The 21,056-nt window shown below is 36.9% G+C and overlaps 1 protein-coding gene across 1 annotated transcript in view; it reads right to left on the reverse strand.

The window, feature by feature from the left end:
• Nucleotides 1-21,056, reverse strand: part of LOC107293755 — a 59,524-nt gene that overhangs the window by 31,335 nt on the left and 7,133 nt on the right. Inside the window, exons 2-8 of the mRNA XM_015822934.1 lie at nt 18,233-18,348; nt 17,499-17,609; nt 15,900-15,969; nt 15,524-15,719; nt 15,214-15,360; nt 12,904-12,961; nt 9,709-9,877 (exon numbers count right to left, since the gene is read on the reverse strand). Of these exons, the coding sequence (XP_015678420.1) occupies nt 9,713-9,877; nt 12,904-12,961; nt 15,214-15,360; nt 15,524-15,719; nt 15,900-15,969; nt 17,499-17,609; nt 18,233-18,348 (863 nt within the window). The 3' untranslated portion in view covers nt 9,709-9,712. The remainder of the gene's footprint in view (nt 1-9,708; nt 9,878-12,903; nt 12,962-15,213; nt 15,361-15,523; nt 15,720-15,899; nt 15,970-17,498; nt 17,610-18,232; nt 18,349-21,056) is intronic.

Genomic DNA, 21,056 nt, shown 5'->3' on the forward strand with positions numbered 1-21,056 from the left:
CCATCCCAAAGAAAAAGAAATGCAAGAAAGCAAAATGGCTGTCTGAGGAAGCTTTGCAAATAGCTGAGGAAAGAAGGGAAGTGAAAGACAAAGGAGAAAGAGAAAGATACACCCAATTGAATGCAGAATTCCAGAGAATAGCTAGAAGAGATAAGAATACCTTCTTAAATGAACAGTGCAAAGAAATAGAAGAAAACAATAGAATAGGGAGGACCAGAGATCTCTTCAAGAAAATTGGGGATATGGCTTCCAATGGCGACGGCCACGCCGATGGAGGCTTTTTTTTAGCCTCCCGCCCGGGACTGCATCAAAGTACGCTTAAACAGCATCCATCAGCTGTTTGGCGGCTCGGAGCTTTCTCCCTGGGAGAAGGAGAGAAAGCAAGTTTTTTCTGGATAGGAATAGAGTTCCCTAGTTCTCCCAAGAGCAATTTTGGGGGGATGAAGGTGAGAACTCCTCCGGAGTCCAGATTTATCTCCGCAGCTCGGGATGTCTTTGTTCTTGGAGCGAAGCCAGACGTTGCCTCCACTTCTGTTAATTACAGAGACTTCAGATTGTGAGTAAAATTATCAACAGACGGAACTGACCAGAACTGGATTTTAGTTGAATTAAGACTTTAACTCAGAAGATTTATTGGCATCTTCCTTACTTACCATAAATTAAATTGAGAAGAAAATGGCTGCGGACGAGCCGTTTCTTTGTGTTATAAGAAAAACTTTCACTCTTCTTCCGGTTGTGGATTGATATATTATAAAGACTTTTTTAAGTTCACTGAAAGTTCAACTATATACTTGCTGTTTTATGCTTTGAATTATATATAATTATACTCAGAAGAAGTTTGCAGAATGGCTTCTAAACGTATTGGAACTTCTGCATTGCCTAAAACAGCTATTTCTTCTCCAGTTGTGCAAATTCCGCAACAGAAACCTAAATCTCCACCACCTTCACCTCCCCCGTCTATCACACTGAAAGATTTACAGGTTGCTTTGGCGCAGGATTCAAAGCAGACAGTAAAACAAGTTAGAATGGAAACAGAGGAGCTCCTTAGCAAGAAAAATGAAGAACTTTGTGAGAATATATCGCAAATCTTTCATGGTTTTGCGGCTCATGTAGATCGCATAGAGGGACGAGTGGATGAAATAGTGGAGAAAATGGAAGGAATGGAGGATAGACTTGAAAAAGTAGAAGAAGGTGTGGAAATTGCTCAAAATGATATTGTAATGTCACAATATAGAGATATGGAGTATGCTCTGAGGATTAGAGGATTAAAGGAAGATTTACAGGAGAAATTAAAAGAGGAAATAGCTGCAGCTCTGGCTTTGGTTTTGGAGTGCAATCCCGAAGTAATTTTTGGAGAAATTGAAAAAGCTTATAGAGTTAATTCCTGGATTGCACGCCAGAGAAAATTACCCAGAGATGTTGTTGTTTACTTTTCCAGAAGAACACGTCGCAATGAAATTATACAGGCTTTTTACCAGCAGAGATTTCAGATTGCTGCTCAAGATGTTATACTTTTAAAAGAAATACCTCCAAAAATTTTAAGAAAGAGGAAGGAATTTGCTTTTTTGGCTCAGGAGTTAAAGAAGCAGCAGATGCCTTTTAGATGGGATATTCCTGTTGGAATTATAGTGAGTCATGTGGGGACTCGTTATAAATTAAACACGGTTCAAAAGGCTAAAGACTTTTACTTAACGGTCCTGAAAGCTGACTCACCATCATCATCGCGATCCAAAGGAATGGAAGACTTAACGGAACAACTACTTGTTGAATTGCCTGGAGCTGTATCACCATATGCAGGAGATTTTCAGAATCAACAATTGTTTGAAGCAAAAGAAGATCCAAAGGAGCAAAGAATGACCCGTGCAGCTTATAAATGTAAGGAGAAAGAACAACAAAAAGAACTTGCACCTAAAACATATTCATTTACTTCAGAGCCTGTGGGAGGGGCAAGACCAAAGAGATCTGTGATGACAGATTTACAAGGAATGCTCCAGAAGCTTCACAAGCCGAAGGATGGTTAAGTTGATGACATTGAACGTAAATGGTTTGAATTCGCCACAAAAAAGAAAGAAAATATTTCATTATTTGAAACAATATAAAAATGATATTATATGTTTGCAAGAAACGCACATTACTTCGAAAGATCAAAAGTATTTGATTAATTCTAGATTGGGACTTCATTTCATTGCTCCAGCCGCGAAGAAAAAAGCAGGTGTGGTTCTTTATGTTAAGAAAGAATTACTGCCAAAATTAATAGACTTTGATTTAGAAGGAAGATTTGTACTTATTGAGTTTTTATTGAATGGAAAGAAATGTCTCATTGTTGGCTTATATGCACCTAATCAGCATCAGCAGCAGAAACAATTTTATAAACTTTTGCATCAGAAGATAATTCAATTGGATTATAAATCTGTTATTATGATGGGAGATTGGAATGGTGTTATAGACCCTATGAAAGATAAAAAGACTTCTTCTAAAGTGCTGACTCAAGTTAAATTGCCTAAAACTTTTTTTGCATTGCAGGAGGATTTGGAATTAAGAGATATTTGGCGAGATCGGAATATAGGAGAAAGTGACTTTACTTTTTTTTCAGATAGACATCATTCTCACTCTAGAATTGACTTTTTTTAAATAACTAATGATTTACTTTCTAGGGTTAAGAAAGTGAAGATTTTTTCTAGGACCTTATTAGATCATAGTCCTGTGTGGATGGAACTTTCACCTGAAGAAGGAAATAGAAGGACTTGGAGATTAAATGAGACTTTACTAAGACATGAGAGTAATTTGCAGAAACTTAAAGATCATTTAAGAGATTTTTTTATGTTGAATATGAATATGGGCACTTCTATGTCAATGGTATGGGATGCTAGTAAGGCTTATATGAGGTGCTCTAATTTCAATGAATACTGCGCAAAGACGAAAGCAGATACAAAAACGTAGAGACTTGGAGGAGGAGATTAAAATAAAAGAAAAAACTCTTATTTTAAACCCAATGGACAATAATTTAAAGGTCTCTATTGCTATGTTGAAGGAACAATTTAATATGTTAATGGCAGATCAGATTGCAGTTAATTTGAGGTATATGAAACATAATACTTTTTGCAATGCAAATAAGCCTGGCAGATGGTTGGCTTATCAATTACGTAAGAAACAAAAATTAAGAATTATAGAGAAAATAAACTATAAAGGTAAAGAAGTTTTTCAACAAGATTTGATTAAAAAGGCTTTTTTGGAATATTTTTCAAAACTATATGCCTCTGAAAATATACAACTTTCTGAAATAGACAGATATTTGCAGCAAGCAAATTTTCCTAAACTTTCAGATGAACAACAAGGAGTGATGAACTGTCCAATTGTGTCTGATGAGATTATAGAGGCAATTAAACAATTAAAAGTTGGTAAAGCTCCTGGTACAGATGGTTTAACAGCAATATATTATAAAATGTTATCAGAAGAAATGATAGAACCTTTGAGACATCTTTTCAATAGTAAAAAGTTCAAAAGGATTTAGATGAATGGAAAAAGTTACAGCTATCACTGTTGGGGAGAATCTCAGTGGTTAAAATGAACATTCTCCATAAGTTTCTTTTTTTGTTTCAAATGATACCTATTTTAAAAAAAGATTCAAATTTGGAGGTGTGGCAAAGAGGTATCAATAGGTTTATCTGGCAGGGCAAAAAGCCGAGGGTTAAATTTAAAATTATGCAAGATGCACGGGAAAGAGGGGGACTCAAAGCCCCAAATTTAAAATTATATTATGATGCGGTGGCTTTAACTTGGATTAGTGACTGGATTAATTTAACTAATAGAGATATATTGATTCTTGAAGGTTGGGATTTATTTTATGGATGGCATGCTTATTTATTTTTTGACAAGAAAGTTGATCAAGTTTTTAAAACTCGTATTTTAAGAACTGCACTTTTGCGAGTTTGGAAGAAGCATTATTATAACTTAAATTCTAAAATTCCAATTTGGGCAATTCCAGGACATGCAATACAAGGAATTACAAGGGGAGTTAAACTGGAGGGGATTGCTTATAAGGATTTACTCACTTCAAGGGGACAGGACTGGCAATTTAAATTATTGGAAGATTTGAAACGAGATAATATTCTCCATTCCTGGTTCTCATATTGTCAATTGGTTGATAGGTGGCGTATAGATCAAAAGCTTGGTTTAACTTTGGAGGATGTGAACTTGATAAAGCAGATTAAAGATCAAAGTAGAGCTCATATCAGGAGAATCTATAGCGTTTTAATAGAATTGGATTCTGAAACAAAATTAGTTAAAGATTGTATGATTAAATGGGCTCAAAATATTCAAGAACCAATTATGCTGGCTGGACACATGGGAAGTAATTTGGGTAAGAAATGTGAAGTTTACTCAAGCACAGAATTTAAGGGAAATTTTTATAAACTGTTTTATAGGTGGCATTTAGATCCCCCAAAATTGTCTTGCATGTATCCTAATTTGCAGCCTAAATGTGGTAATTTAGATGCAACTTACTATCATATTTGGTGGACATGTAGGGATGGGAAGGCTTTTTGGATTAAGATCTGGTGGAACATCCAACAGATTTTTAAGAAAAAGATAAAATTTACACCGCAATTATTTTTATTCGGTATTATGGAAAATTTGGATCTTAAAGAAATGAATCTGATGTTGTACTGTATAACAGCAGCAAGATTATTGGTTGCTCAAAATTGGAAGAAGGATGTATTACCTACTATGGATGAATGGAAACTGAAGGTGTCGTATTTTGCAGAAATGGTCAAGATTTCCGCATATTTGAAAGATCAAACTCAAGAGAAATTTATTTTGGTTTGGAAAAGATGGATAGATTATATTCAGAGAAAGTATGAAATGAATAATTATTATATAGCTTTTGATTAGATTTTTTATTATTCTTATTTATGTATTATAATTTATATGTTATATACATTTTTTATATTTATGTTTATTATTGTATAATAGAGTTAAAGTATGTTAATACTTGATTGTATTATGTTTGGATAGTATTATTTAGATATGTGATGATATGTGCTTATCCCTGTACTCAGTTCTGGGAAGTCCGGGGGGGAAGGGGGGATGAGGGGGGTAGAGATATGCAAAATTTGGTGTATTAATATGTTATAGAATAATGTATTTTATTTTATTTTTTTAAAGAGGAGGTGCTCGATTAGCACCCCCAAACTGCATCCGAAGGATGAGGAAAGGAAGGAGGTGGGATGTGTAGGATAGTTGAAAGAGAGGAGGAGGTGTGGGGAGGAGGGGAGGAGAGGAGGAGGGAAGTAGGTAGGAAGGGTGAAAGAGAGGGCGGATGCAGGGGGGGGCTGCCGAACACCTCTGAAAATATGGTTATGTTTAATATGTTTTTTTATTATTAATGTACACCATATTTGTATTTAGAATTTGTTTATTTGAAAATTAATAAAAATTTGAAAAAAAAAAAGAAAGAAAATTGGGGATATGAAGGGAACGTCTCATGCAAAGATGGGCATGATAAAGGACCAAAATGGCAGGGACCTAATAGAGGCAGAAGAGATTAAGAAGAGGTGGCAAAACTACACAGAAGAAATATACAAGAACGAGTTTAACGTCCCAGAAAACCACGATGGGGTGGTCACTGACCTCGAGCCAGACATCCTAGAATGTGAAGTGAAATGGGCCTTAGGAAATCTGAGCAAGAACAAAGCTAGAGGAGATGACAGTATTCCAGCTGAGCTATTCAAAATCTTAAAAGACGATGCGGTAAAAGTACTACACTCAATTTTCCAGCAAATTTGGAAAACTCAACAGTAGCCATAGGATTGGAAAAGATCAGTTTACATTCCAATTCTAAAGAAAGACAATGCCAAAGAATGTTCAAACTATCACACTCATTTCACATGCTAGTAAAGTTATGCTTAAAATCCTACAAGCTAGACTCCAGCAGTATGTGGATCGAGAACTACCAGAAATACAGGCAGGATTTCAAAGAGGCAGAGGAACTAGAGATCAAATTGCCAACGTACGCTGGATCATGGAGAAAGCTAAGGAGTTCCAGAAAAACATCTATGTCTGCTTCATTGACTATGCTAAAGCCTTTGATTGTGTGGATCACAAATTGTGGTAAGTTCTTAAAGAGATATCAGACCATCTTATTTGTCTCTTGAGAAATCTATATGTAGGTGAAGAAGCAACAGTGAGAACTGGACACGGAACCACTGATTGGTTCAAAATTGGGAAAAGAGTCCGGCAAGGCTGTATACTGTCACCCTGCCTATTTAACTTATATGCAGAGCACATCATGAGAAAGGCAGACCTAGATGAATCAAAAGTTGGAATTAAGATTGCCGGGAGAAATATCAACAACCTAAGGTATGCAGATGATACCACTCTAATGGCAGAAAGTGAAGAGGAACTAAAGAGCCTCTTAATGCGGGAGAGTGCAAAAGTTGGCTTGAAACTCAACATTAAGAAAACCAAAATCATGGCATCCAGCCCTCTCTATTCCTGGCAAATAGATGGGGAAGAAATGGAGGTAGTGACAGATTTTATTTTCCTGGGCTCCAAGATCACCTCAGATGGGGACTGCAGCCAAGAAATTAAAAGACGCTTGCTCCTGGGGAGGAAAGCTATGGCAAATCTAGACAGCATATTAAAAAGCAGAGACATCACCCTGCCAACAAAAGTGCGTATAGTCAAGGCCATGGTTTTCCCAGTTGCAATGTATGGATGTGAAAGTTGGACCATAAGAAAGGCTGAGCGACAAAGAATTGAGGCCTTTGAACTATGGTGCTGGAAAAGACTCCTGCGAGTCCCTTGGACTGCAAGGCGTTCAAACCGATCAGTCCTAGAAGAGATCAACCCCGACTGCTCTTTAGAAGGCCAGATCCTAAAGTTGAAACTCAAATACTTTGGCCATCTAATGAGAAGGAAGGACTCACTGGAGAAGGGCCTAATGCTGGGAAAGATTGAGGGCAATAGAAGAAGGAGACGACAGAGAATGAGGTGGCTGGATGGAGTCACTGAAGCAGTAGATGGTAGAGGACAGGAAGACCTGGAGGAACGTTGTCCATGGGGTCGCGATGGGTCGGACACGACTTCGCAATTAACAACAACAACTGTCAATCTAGGCAAACTGCACAATTGGCATCTGAGCAACTGCTTAATTTGCTTTATGGGTAGACTGCCCCTGGTTGAAGGCTTTTTTAAAAAATCTGCAATCATCCACTATTTTTGTTTTCTAAGAATGTTTTGGGAACTTTCTTAGAATGAAAGATGGTATCAGAGACTAGTGTTTTGCTTTGCTACAGATTAGCCATCCAATAATTAGCCATCTAATAATATTTTAATGAGGTTTAAAAATAGATGGACAAGGAACTCAGTCAGTGCTAACAATTTGTCTTAAGGTGCATGTAATGTCATCAACTGTAGGCAAAAGTGATTAAATATAAAGAAGTCATGATATATAGTATACATTTAAGAACCAGTAGTTCCTGAATGCAGAGCAGGTTTAAAACTAACAAATAAATGCAAATTCTGAAGGTTATGATGAATAATATTCATTCTAATTACTGAAATATAATGTATAATTGCCCATTTAATCACTTCTCTACTTGAGACAAGGGCTGGCCAAATAGGTTTTTTCACTTGCATATGCATATTCCACTAAGGAGAGGACTTGGTTGAGAATGCCAGGATATTTAGCAGAAGATTTTAGCTGTTGAGAGACTTTTATTAATGAAAATTGGTGATTTATTAGAAGTACTGACATTCAATAATTAATAGGGAGATAAGAATTTGGGTAACAATCATTTCAGGAAAGCACTAACCTTACCAAGTTTATTTTTATATTATAAATCCCATCTGAATCCAAATTCATTTTAGCATCCAACAGTTGCTTTCAACTCTAAATTTAGCTTAATGACCTTTTCCATACAATGCTTTCTCCTAGGAGAGTAGCCAATTTCTATCAAGCAATTTCTGTCATGAGCTCTGTCATTCTTAAAACCTCCTGCTATAACTATATTTTCCAATGACAGCTGGCAGTTCGAAGTCAATAATAGTTTTTGCTCTCAGCTGTTCCCTCTTCTGCCCCAGTAAAGCTTAAGGGAGACTTTTCTTGAGGTGGATGGGGCTCAACAAAATAAGATAACAAGCAAATCCTCAAATAATTTAGTTCACAAATTTAAGTGAAGGCTAGGTTTATAAAACAGCTAAGATATATTTGCTTAATCATAGTCATACAAAGTAAATTTTTCTACAACACCAGTTGTGTTGAGAACCTGACCACAATGGGTTATTAAACAGGTATATGCATTCTAGAAGGAAAAAAAATGAAACCATAATTAATAATTAATCTATAAAATGTATTAAATAATTATTGAAGCTAATAGCATACAAAGCCATTAATACTTCGTATCCAGTGAGATGCAAATAGCAATTATACAGAAATCTTCAGCTGTTCACGGTATTTAATGAATTTAGTTCAGTGAGAGAAAGACAAAGTTAGTTCAAAGGTGGAGAAGCAAGTAAATTCAAGGAAAAAGCAGAAAAATGTAACATTATGGCTTCTTGCTATAGCAAAGAAATACTATAGCTAGAGATTTACAAATGTCTCTTAAAAATGTAGCATTCATAAATACATATGCAGACATATGTAAGAGGAGCAGCCAAACTAGACTCCAAACTAGGGAATATAATATAAAGCAAGAGAGGTTGCTTTGTTAGTGAGAAAGGAAAGAGAAAAGATTTCTTATTTAAGAGGGAGAAAGGAATAGACATAAAGAGAATTATCTTTCTGGGTAGCCCTAAGCTTGCTTGATGAATTGGAAAATGGCTTAGCTGAAAGGGATGAAAAAAGAAAAGACAGATTGAGGGCCCTTTTTATACTTGTTTTTTGGGAACTTATCAAATTAAAAGAAATAAAAACTTATTTGGAAAACCATAGAAAAAACATTTTCTTCTTTTTCCAGGACTGAAGGGGAATGAGACTCTGAGTTACAGTATTGTCAAAGGCTATCCTCAGCAAAGGAGCTTGTTGAAAGGATCAACAGTAACAAGACATGAGAAATAAGAACACTAAAGTTACCACTTAAAAAGTATTTCAAAATATAGTTTTTTATTATTCAATATCAAAAATTACAAGAGTTGTATTATTCACAGAGTGTAGCCACACATTTCCTTTCCTTTTAAGTAACAAGATTCAAATCACTATGAATATAAGAGCAAAGACATTAGGTTCTAATTCTCCCTTAGTCATGGAAGAGACACTGGGCTGTTCATGTCCTCTCACACTTAAACAGCACAAGCTCTGCAACAAGCCAACTGAAAAGCAAAAATATCTACATGGATGTCTGCAGAGATTCTCAGTTCCCAAAGACAACTGACCTTCTGTGTCCCCCCCCCTCTTGAAGACCTTTCGTTTCTCATCCAAGAACTAAAGATATTCTTGGATGAGAAGCAAAACTTTTCAACAGAAAAAAACCCCACACAGAAATTCCAATTGACTTTTGAAGAGGCATATTTGGGACACCTGCATGGATGGCTTCACCATGTCACAAATGCCACGAAAAAAATCAGCATGCATCTTTCATGCTAGCTCCTTTTTTGCATCTTGGTATTAGACAATATCAGAAATTTCTCAGCTGTTAATCAAGGATGAAAGATATCCATTCCAGGCTGAAGTCTGTGCCATACCTAGCCTAACAAAACAGAAATCCCTACCTATTTAATTTTTCTGAATTTGAAGGTCCAGATAGTCCATCCCATGTAAAGCACTAGGTGAAATTTTTTCATATGGAGTTGGAGAGTGAACAACGAGGGGCTGGAGAGGACGCAAAGCTCGATCCATACCAAGCTCTCCCTTGGCCATCTTGGAAAGGAGCCCATCCACCTGCATGAGAAAAATGGCTTCATTATTAGCATTAAGTTGCTAATTAAACAATATAAAAAGTTTTTAAGTTAAGACAGAAGCAACCTAGAACTAAGGAGAAACTTCCTGACAGTTAGAACAATTAACCAGTGGAACAACCTGCCTCCAGAAGCGGTGAATGCGCCAACACTGGAAGTTTTATAGAAGAAACTGGACAGCCATTTGTCCGAAATGGTATAGGGTTTCCTGCCTGAGCAGGGGGTTGGACTTGATGACCTCCAAGGTCCCTTCCAACTTTATCATCATCATCATCATCATTATTATTGTTGTTGTTGTTATTATTATTATTAAGTTTGACTCAATACATACTTGATACAGAATAAACCTGGAAGGGACCTTGGAGGTCTTCTAGACCAGGGCTTTTCAACCTAGATACATTGGCACCTGGAAGGTGGTACGTGACCATCCTAGAGAAGTGGTAGCGGGGAGAGGAATGAGCTGAAGCAGCTACAAGAGACGGCTGGAGCTGCAGGGCTCAGCAAAAGTGCCAGGATCAGCGTCGGGCTCTAACTGATCGGCGCTTTTGCGGAGCTCAGCAGAAGCAACAGGATCAGCACTGGACTCCAATTGATCGGCACTTCTGCAGGGCTGTCAGGTCTCAGCAGAAGCACCAGGATAAGCACCAGGCTCCAGCTGATTGGTGCTTCTGCGGGGCTCAGAAGCGCCAGGATCAGCTGGAGCCCGGTGCTGATCCTGGCGCTTCTGCTGAACCCTGACAACTCTGCAGAAGTGCCAATCAGCTGTCAGGGCTCAGCAGAAGTGCCAGGATCAGCGCGTGCAGGCAGGCAGGCAGGCAGGCAGGCAGGAGATGGGAATGAGAAGGAGGGAAGGAAGAAAGGAAGAAGATGGGAATGAGAAGGAGGGAAAGAAGAGGAAGAAGGAAAGGAGATAGGAATGAGGAGGGAGGTAGGGAAGGAGGGAAAAAGGAAGACACCCCCCCCCGACAGTAACCAATGTTAATGCGGCCCTCAATGAAATTGAGTTTGACACCTGATATAAAAGGTTGTTAAGTGAATCTGGTTTCCCCATTAACTTTGCTTGTCAAAAGATTGCAAAAGGGATCACATGACACTCCAGCCATCATAAATATGAATCAGTTGCCAAGCATCCGAATGTAAATCACATGACCCTGGGAATGCTGAAATGGTCATAAGTGTGAAAAATGGTCATAAGTCACTTTTTTCAGTGCCGTTGTAACTTCGAACATTCACTAAGCGAACTGTTGTAAGTGAGGAGTATCTGTACTTTATCACTTTTTTTCCTTTTTTTGGGGGGGATCATCAAGTTTTTGACACCTTGCTAGGCGACTGATGGTACTCGGATATTGCCATATCCTAAAAGTGGTACAATGGGTGAAAAGGTTGAAAAGCCACTAGACACTATAACACTTCAGACAAGTGGCTGTCCAGTCTCTTCTTAAAAACCTCCAACGACGAAGCACCCACAATTTCTGAAGGCAAGCTGTTCCACTGATTAAACTGTTCTCACTGTTAGGAAGTTTCTCCTTAATTCCAGGTAGAATCTCTCCTTGAATAATTTCCATCCATCCATCTTGTCTTCCCTTCTGGTGCTTTGGAAAATAAGTTCACTCCCTCTTCTTTATTGCAGCCCCTCCAATACTGGAACACTGATATCATGTCACTCCTAATCCTTCTTTTCTCTAGACTAGCCATATCCAATTCCTGCAACTGTTCTTCATATGTTTTAGTTTCTGTGACCTTAATCATCTTAGTTGCAGTTCTCTGCACTTTTTCCAAAGTCTCAACATCTTTTTTTTAATGTGGTGACCAAAACTGGATGCAATATTCCAAGTGTATTAGTAAGGTTTTATAAAGCAGTACTAATACTTCATGTAATTTGACTCTATGCCTCTGTTTATGCAACCAAGGATTGTATTAGCTGTTTGGGCCGCTGCAGTGCACTGCTGGCTCATATTTAAGTGATCGCCCATCCAAGATCCGTCTCATAGTTACTGTTTTTGAACCAGGTTTCACATAATCTGTACTTATATCTTTCACTTTTCCTGCCTAAGTATAAAATCTTGCATTTCTCTACAATAAATTTCATTTTGTTGAATGGGGCCCATTGTTCAAGTCAAGATCGTTTTTGGATCTGGAGTTTGTCTTCTGTTGGCTATTCCTGCCAATTTAGCATCATCTGCAAATTTGATGAGTTCCCCTTCAATCCCTGATCTAAGTCATTTATGAAGATATTGAAGAGTACTGGGCCTAAGACAGAACCTTGTGGTACCCCACTGCTTACTTCCCTCCATGTGGATCTAGTACCATTAATGACCACTCTTGTGTACGGTTTGTCAGTTAGTTACACAATGCATAGTCCTTAATGATACTACATCTACATGGAGGGAAGTAATTATTAGACGATGGTTAGGCTATATGATATTAGGCTATTAGTAGGCTATATATTCCTAATAATTGGGAAGTGATTATTAGGTTATATTATTAATCAATTATTAGGCTATCCAAATAGCCTTTGGGAAATGAGTTATATCCATATCTGATACTGAAGGTTCTTCCTTTCCTACCTGCAAATCAACCAAACTAGATTACTGGTTAAAATGATGAAAATATTTGAGAAAGGAACAGCTGATCTTAGACACATATTCCTATATGGGACAGAGTCAAGTTTAGGAATGAAAGAGAAACCCCTAAAAGCCTCACAATATTGGATCAAATTTGTGCCACCCAATAAATAAATGAGAAGTCTATGAGGAGCCCACAAAAACAAAAGGACACTTTCTCAAGTATCTTCCTAATGAACCAATACTGAAGAGTTTTATTGCCTGATTTAGAAGTAATATATTTTCCTGACTAATGATCACTGATATTCTTCATGAATTTATTTAAACCATTTTTAAATCACAACACCACTGTTTTAGTGAATTTCCCTAAGCAGCCATACAAGCAGAATGCTACTACTGAGGACTTAGTAACACCTTCCCCTCCCCCTCATTGCTTGACACTTACCCGCTGAGCATAGGCCTGGTCCTCTTGGGGCTGGTATAGCTTTCTAATCTCTATAGTTCTGCAGGTAAAGGATAATGTGAAAGAAGAGGTATTAGCCAAGTGATGCAATATCATTCCTCCAAGTTACTGTAAAATAAGACCTTTCTAATTATTATTCCCCTGTATATAAAAACAAACACCTGACTTATTGTTAAGTTAAGAATGTGATAGGAGAAATGGTGACTGAAAGGATCTGGAATTTGCTTTATATCTTATCCTCTCCTGGATAACATATATATCTGTAGTATCATGTTCTGCTGCATAAACATTTTATATATAGGCAATCCTCACTTAACAATTCACGGCTGCTGGTAACTAGGAACGGCAGCTCAGTTGCTAAGTAATGTGATCATAAAGCGTAATGTCATGTGGCAGTTATTTCTGACCTGCCAGCTTTCTGATTAATTTTGCTGGCAGTGAAGGTCACAATGAGGGATCATGTGAGCCATGGAATGTTGCCACTATCGTAACTGCGAGCAAGTTGCCAAAAGTTTGAGTGGCAATTGTTTTGCCTGCAGGGATGCTACAATGGCCATAACAACAAGGAGCAGTAATAAACATCTGGTGGGTGACTTTGGGCCAGTCACTGTCTCTCAGCCCAGCTCAGTTCACAAGGTTGCTGTTGTGGAGAAAATAGGAGGAGGAAGCAGTATTAGTAACATTTGCTGCCTTGAGTTACTTATAAAGAAATAAAGATGGAGTAAAAATTAAACAAACAAACAAACAAACAAGTCTCCTAGTTCAGTGCTATCTTAACTTTGAATGGTTGCTGAACAAGTGGTCATTAATTGAGGATTATGCATGTAAACGTATTCCACCGTCTATGTATCTAATTCAGGAAAAAAAAATATTTCAGGACAAAAAATGCTTACCTAAGCTCATTTTAGTTTAGAGAATGATTATCTGATATCATCATTACTATCCTCAACCTCCCTGTTCATTAAAGTTCTCTGGAGTGGGTCACCTAAGCTATGAGTGACTTGACTCTACAGCCACCTGGTCTGTCAAATGTGCTCCTAATCAAATTCAGGGACTCAACTTTCTTGTTGACATTTCAGAGCGTAAAAAGTGTTTTGTTGAACAGGTTTTTAAACTAACTAATGTACGTTAGTTTAATATAATTAGTCATTTATATGTTTTAACTGGAATCACTATGAAACTCCAGTATTTGAAAGTATAAAATTTTAATGACAAACAAAAATACAACTTTTTCAATGTAACAGAATAGATGGTGTAATAGATGGTGTAATTCTTTCAATATTTATAATATTCACAGTATTCTACCTACATTTCAGAAGACATATTTGTGGTTGAAAAACAGCAGGATACAGCAGGTCTTTTTTTAGGGCAAGAGTAGTTAGAGGAAAAGTAAGCAGTAAGAAGCCTCCAGGATCAACTGGATTTATCTGATTTCCTAATCTGTATTTGCTTTTTAAAAACAGAAATAGGCGATATTACTATCAGCCGCCTTGCCTACCCTACCAGGTTCCATCCCAAAAAGGTGCCGGAACTCCGCTCTGGGCGTTCTATGACAAAAAGAAGCCCTAGTCCTTCTAAGCAAAGTTATTATTTCTACCAACTTCCTTTCTATAGTATCAGCAATATCAGTATAATATCAGCAATATGTCAACACTAATCTAACAATCTTGGTGGTTTTCTCTTTTTAGCGCTGATGATATTTTCAATCTTCCTTGAACAAATTTAAGATACTTATGTGAGCTTCAAACCTGGAGACTGCAAGACTGCTTTTTATCCATATATAAGTTCCATTGAGTAGGAAAGAGGCAAAGAATAGTTAGGATGCTGTTATCAGCATGATATTCTTGTTCTGATAAAAAGTAAATCCTTATTTTAATTCTTAAATAAAACAAAAATCAAACAATCTTTTATATGCATTTCAATTTTTCATTGATTTTTTTTTTTAAAAAATACACTAGTATTCATAAATAACTGAAAGTTCCAATATCATAATAAACTACATTTTAATTTGGATTTATCTGCAAACAAATTATTTTGTTTCCTAAGCCTAGAAATGTAAATGATGCAATTTATATATCTGAATAAATATGTAGATGATGTAACTTATTATATAATTGTGTAAATGACATAATTCATGCAAATTAGATAAATTTATACCTAAGGGCAATTTTGCTTATATGCACACTACTTCCCACAAATGGTCCATTAAGTTAAGGTTTATTATGTTTATCACTATAATCCCTAACCTACAAATACTCTGGAGATTGGTAGTTCCTTAAACATGCAACTCACCTTCTTTTTTCTTTAGCACCATCAGTTGCAAGGAATGAAGAAGAGGTGGTTTTCCTCTTTTTTAAAGCAGTCTGGAATGTATAAGCTGTATCACTTTTCTCTTGGATTTGCTGGCATATGGAATCTTTCTCTGGTTTCTCTTGGTTCCTATAATAAATCAGTAAGGCATTAAACAGCAAGCACTGAACTAGAATCTCAACAGCTGCACTTGCACCCACAGACAATAAGAAAGGATGCTGAGAACAGTATATCAGAAGTTCATTTTCCATTCTTGAAACGGAGGACTCATAAGGAGGGTAGATAGTTGTACCTGAGCACACAGTCCACGCAGACATAGTTGTCCAACAATCCCTCAGGTACAGGAATATTCGATGGTGATAGATGAAAAGGGACCATATTTTCTCCATCCTGGACACAAACCAAGCCTCTGTGAAGTAACAAAGGAACCCAGCTGGATTCTGGAAAGTACTGCACTCCATGGACCACACACCAACCACGGATCATATCTAAAAGATAAATAAGGCTGACTCAAGATCTGGTATTATTAGTATTCCTTAATTCTGTTCTGTGGAATCTAATCATTTTGAACACAGTCCCAAATTATTTCAACCAATACATTATTATTCCTAAGCTTTCATTTCTGCCCTGGCTCCTTCCCTTCTTCCTACCACCCAAGATCTGATTACCTGTTTTCTCTTCAGAGGTGTCTGTTTCTATATTCTTGGTCATGTCTGTAAAATCAGTCTTTGTAAGAGACTGGAAGGGCAAATGGATATCAGAATTAGCAATATTATAGAATAGACTTTCTAAATCATTTGTTCTGCGAAAGATACGTAGCTACATTTGGAATGCTCACAGATAGAACATCAAGGCAAAAGGCTATTTTATTGCTCACTACCATCTTTTACTATTCAGAGATAAAATAGCTAAATGAAACTTTTATAGTCAGAAACAATCATGAGAAATTTATCAATATGTATTCATGGAAAGGCTTATTTTCACTATCTCAGAAAGCAGTATATGTAGCTACCTTTTGCTAAGGCAGATTACCAATCTATATAATAAAATGTCACCAATGTTAAATGGCAATTGTTTTCACAAATTTATAGCTAGAAGTCTGCCTCCATTATTTAAAAAAACCCTGATTTTTCCTCACCTAGAGTTGCCAGGTATTGTTCTTCTCAGTGCTTTTTTTGTAAAAAAAAAAAAAAAGTGCCAGAACTCACACACATCATACAACCCGCCTTGCCTACCCTACAAGGTTCCATCCAAAAAAGGTGCCGGAACTCCGCTCTGGGCGTTCTATGACAACAAAAAGCCCTGGTCCTTCTAAGCAAAGTTATTATTTCTACCAACTTCCTTTCTAATCATTTCTTCTTTCTAGTAGTATTTCGTCTAGAGCCAATAGCGAGGATCTACTTCAGATCCTGTCAGTCAAAATACTTCAAATATCAGGATTCAAAAGAAGAGCCTTATCTGCTAGAGTGCCTGCCCTTTGGAACAGCTTACTCTCTAAGGCAGCGGTTCTCAACCTATGGGTCGCGACCCCATTTGGGGTCGATCGACCATTTCACAGGGGTCGCCAAGCAAGGCTGTCCGCCATTTTTTCCCCCTTTTCCGGCGGGTGCCTTACCTCCCTTGAGCTGGGCCAGCTGGTGGTCGGCCTGCTCCGTCTCTGCCGCTTGCCAGCTACGCCTCGGCCAGCACAGGGGGCGGAACCACGCATGCGCGGTGCTCCCGGGCAGGGAAAGTCCTCGACTTACGACCGGTTGGGTAGTCTTCGACTTACAACCGGTTTAGTCCTCGACTTACGACCAGTTTAGTCCTCGACTTACGACCGGTTGGGGATTGCGGCATTAAAAAGGTTGAGAACCACTGCTGTAAGGTAAGAAGATCTGCCCATATCCTCCTATTTTTCCACATGAGCCTGAAGATATGGCTTTGCTGGTTGGCCTGAGGACCAGATGAGAGAATTCCACACTAGAGGTGGTTGCTAGATTGATGACAGATTTCAACCCCCACCCTCCTGCTTACTCTCTGCTCTCCACCTACCCATCTTTTTGGTTATCATATTGATGTATTATTCTCATTGTGTTCCTTTGTCATTGCTTATTTTATTGTTCTATTATTTTACTTCTGTTCTGTTTACACTCCTTTTATTTTTCGTCCTTTTTATTATTGTAAGCCGCCTAGAGTAGCCCCACAGCAAGACAGGAGGCAAACAAATTTAACAAATAAATAAAGTCTCCCTCCTGAAATCCCATCAACCTATATCTGGAACTAACCTCAAGACTGTCAGATTTCTCTTCTGGCTTGTTTGTTTCTTCTTTATTACAAGCGATTTTCAATGAAGATTTTTTATGATACTCTTCCAGCCTTTCTACAAGTTCAACATTCTGAGAAGAAAAAAATAACAATTGCAGTAATAGGAGGATGTAAGAATTAATGTCAGGAGTTTAGTCCTCTCATGAAATGATTACATTTATCTGGCAGTTCAGTAGCTTCAATGATCCTCAGAGTGATATCAGACACCTTTGCTGGCAGGATCAGAAGGAGGGGAAAGAACTTATTGGCAATTCACAATGTCAAAGCTGATGGGGTTCTGCAGGCATGAGGGAACCCACCTATGTTTCATAGAAATAACTCTTCTATCAAATCTAAAAGACAGATGGATTCCCACTAATTCCAAGTGTATTTTGTTAAACAAGTCTAACAAACTAGTTCAAATAAAGCCACAATGCATATATTGAGCACAAGGTATACAAATGCAATAAATAAAGCAATAACCATAATCCAACGTATCTAAATGAGATTGAGTTGGAGAAAGCTGATATAAAAATATAATGCAAAATAAAAGAGTGATTGCAATTGGTTTTGAATAAACAATTCAATGAACAGACATTTTTTCAATGGAAGAAATAATCACATAGGAGTTTGCAACTGTGCAAATACAGATTCTCATATAATAATCAATAGTGGTGAGAAAATAAGACAGAACTCTGGAACAATCTTCTCTCACCTTTCCTGTGGCACGAAGACCCAGCTCTTTACAATAAACTTGTAGTCGACCCCTACTTAGTGTACTGAAGTCTACCGAGATTGGAAAACATGAAGAATCGTTGACTGGGGTGCATACTGAAAAAACAGAAGTGCATTTTGTAGTTTTATGGCCTTGGCTGGGCATTTTAGAAACTAAACAAGAAACAGAAGATAAAGGAAGTTAAGAGTATGTAAAACCAACTTCCATTTTTCTCCATGTACAAGAAAATTTGTCCACTGAAGTTATTAGCAGTTTTTACTTCCCCAATAAGTGCACTGGACTATAGTTTCCATCAGTTTGAAGCTAAAATGACTTATATACCAATCCATCTGGAAGGCACCAATTTTAGGATGCTTGATTTATTGGATGAGCAAATGGATATCAAAGATACATTTCTTTTCTTGCCATGTTACTTTACCTCACTGACAAGATGGCACCTGGGCCTCCTGCCTCTTCCTTTCACATTAAAGATTTAGCAGAAAGTGTAAAGCATTTCAGAAGGTTGAAAAAGGCAGGCCTTAATTTAATAAGATGATTACTATAAATACAACTGAAATATAAACAGATTTTAAAAAAAGATGTTATGTGCTAGTGTTACTGTTATTTGTATAAATACAAGAAAAAGGTTTATATTTAACTTTATATGTATTGAATTTTAAGAATGATATTTGCTAAATGTTGATAAAAGAATACCATTGCATGAAGAGAAGATCAAAGAAATATATCACTAATTAACATATTATGGAATTATAAAATTAATCATGAGTTTTTTAAACATTGAATCTAGACAACACGCTTTTTACTAAGCACTAAAGAATGTTATAAAAAATAATAAAGTACATTAAAAAAAGAAAGTTGAAAAAGGCAGGCCAAAGATAGACACAGATCTAGCAATAATCCACAATGATTTCTAGTTCTCAATTATTTAAGGAAATGTTAGAGAAACTCACAAAAATCACTCTCCATCCTACTGTGTTCTAAATCAGGAATTTTCAAACTTTTTAATGCCAAGGAATCTGTTAAAAAAAAATATAGAACTCTGGCGATAGAACATTCTACATTTTAGTGACTTTTTTCTCCCTTTTAATTTCTCACAGAAGCATATCATGTTCTTATCGAATGCAAAAAAAAGGGAAAAAACAGACCAAGCTATCAAAAATAGTGCCATAAAAAACAAAATAGAAATACAAGTTAAGATAGGCAAGAAAATGGTAAGTGAGCACCTGTCCAGCCTAGACAAGTTCAAATGACCAGGACAAGATGGATTACACCCCAAGGTTCTCAAGGAACTGGCAGATGTGATCTCAGAACCACTAAACTATATTTTTCAAAGATCCTGGAGCACTGGGGAACTGCCAGAGGACTGGAAAAGAGCTGATGTAGTTCCCATCTTCAAAAAAGGGGGGGAAAAGGACCCAGGAAATTACAGACCTATCAGCCTGACCTCAATACCTGGGAAGATTCTGGAAAAGATAATCAAACAACAAATCAGCGAACACTTACAGGCAAACAAAGTCATTACTAAAAGCCAACACGAGTTTGTCAAAAACAGATCATGCCAGACAAATCTTATTGCATTCTTTGACCAAGTGATAAAATTAGTGGACCAGAGGAATGCTGTGGATATAATTTACTTGGTCTTCAGTAAGGCATTTGACAAAGTAGATCACAACCTACTACTTGATAAGATAGAAAAATGCGGGTTAGACAGCATCACCACTAGATGGATCCATAGCTGGCTGACCGGCCGTACTCAGCGTATGGTCCTCAATGGAACCACAATAGGAGCATTGCAAGAATAAAATATCAATGCTGATTAAATCCAATAATGCCAATAATCAAAATATCCAGCCCAAACAATGCTCACAAGATGACTAGGTAACCATATAATTTAGACAAATCATAGAATTATATTGTTTTGAGTCAAAATGCAGGTTTTAAGGGACCAAGCAGATTTCTACTTCTTATTACATCAAGTTTTCTTAATTTCAATATAATAGTATAATCTAGTGTTTCTCAATCTCAGCATCTTTAATAACAACAACAACAACAACAACAACAACAATAATAGTAGTAGTAGTAAAGTTGGAAGGGACCTTGGAGGTCATCAAGTTCAACCCCCTGCTCAGGCAGGTAACTCTATACCGTTTCGGACAAATGGCTGTCCAGTTTCTTCTTAAAAACTTCCAGTATTGGAGCAATTACCACTTCTGGAGGCAGGTTGTTCCACTGGTTAATTGTTCTAACTGTCAGGAAGTTTCTCCTTAGTTCTAGGTTGCTTCTCTCTTTGGTTAGTTTCCACCCGTTGCTTCTTCTTTTTTTTTTTCCTTAAATTTTTTATTTTTTGTAAAATATACATCTTCCAATATACACAATACATTAACTTTAGCTTTCCCCCCATACCCTCCTTGGCTTCCCGGAGCTGAATACAGGATCAAGTTCATATTTCCATAATTCTTCTACAATCATTAATCCAATTAAAACAATTATAATGCTAACAATCTACACACCCCTTTAACTCCAAATAAAGTATTAGAACTATACTAATTTTTAATCTACCTAATCCTTAAACGAACTAAAAAGAAAAAAAATAAATTCACATAGTTAAAAACACTATTATATCTATATATGTAATTTAAACAATAATCCTTTCCTAATTAACATAAAGAAAATTTTCATTTCATATAATTAATAGTATCATTAAAATATAAATTTATAAATAGAAACAACTACTAAACAAAAAATATTACCACTCAAATATATCCCATCTATAATCCTTCAATCTCCCCCCAAAAGTAAGAAA

Source organism: Protobothrops mucrosquamatus, unplaced genomic scaffold, assembly GCF_001527695.2.
Source record: "Protobothrops mucrosquamatus isolate PMUCROS unplaced genomic scaffold, P.Mucros_1.0 scaffold_177, whole genome shotgun sequence".
Lineage (NCBI taxonomy): Eukaryota > Metazoa > Chordata > Lepidosauria > Squamata > Viperidae > Protobothrops > Protobothrops mucrosquamatus.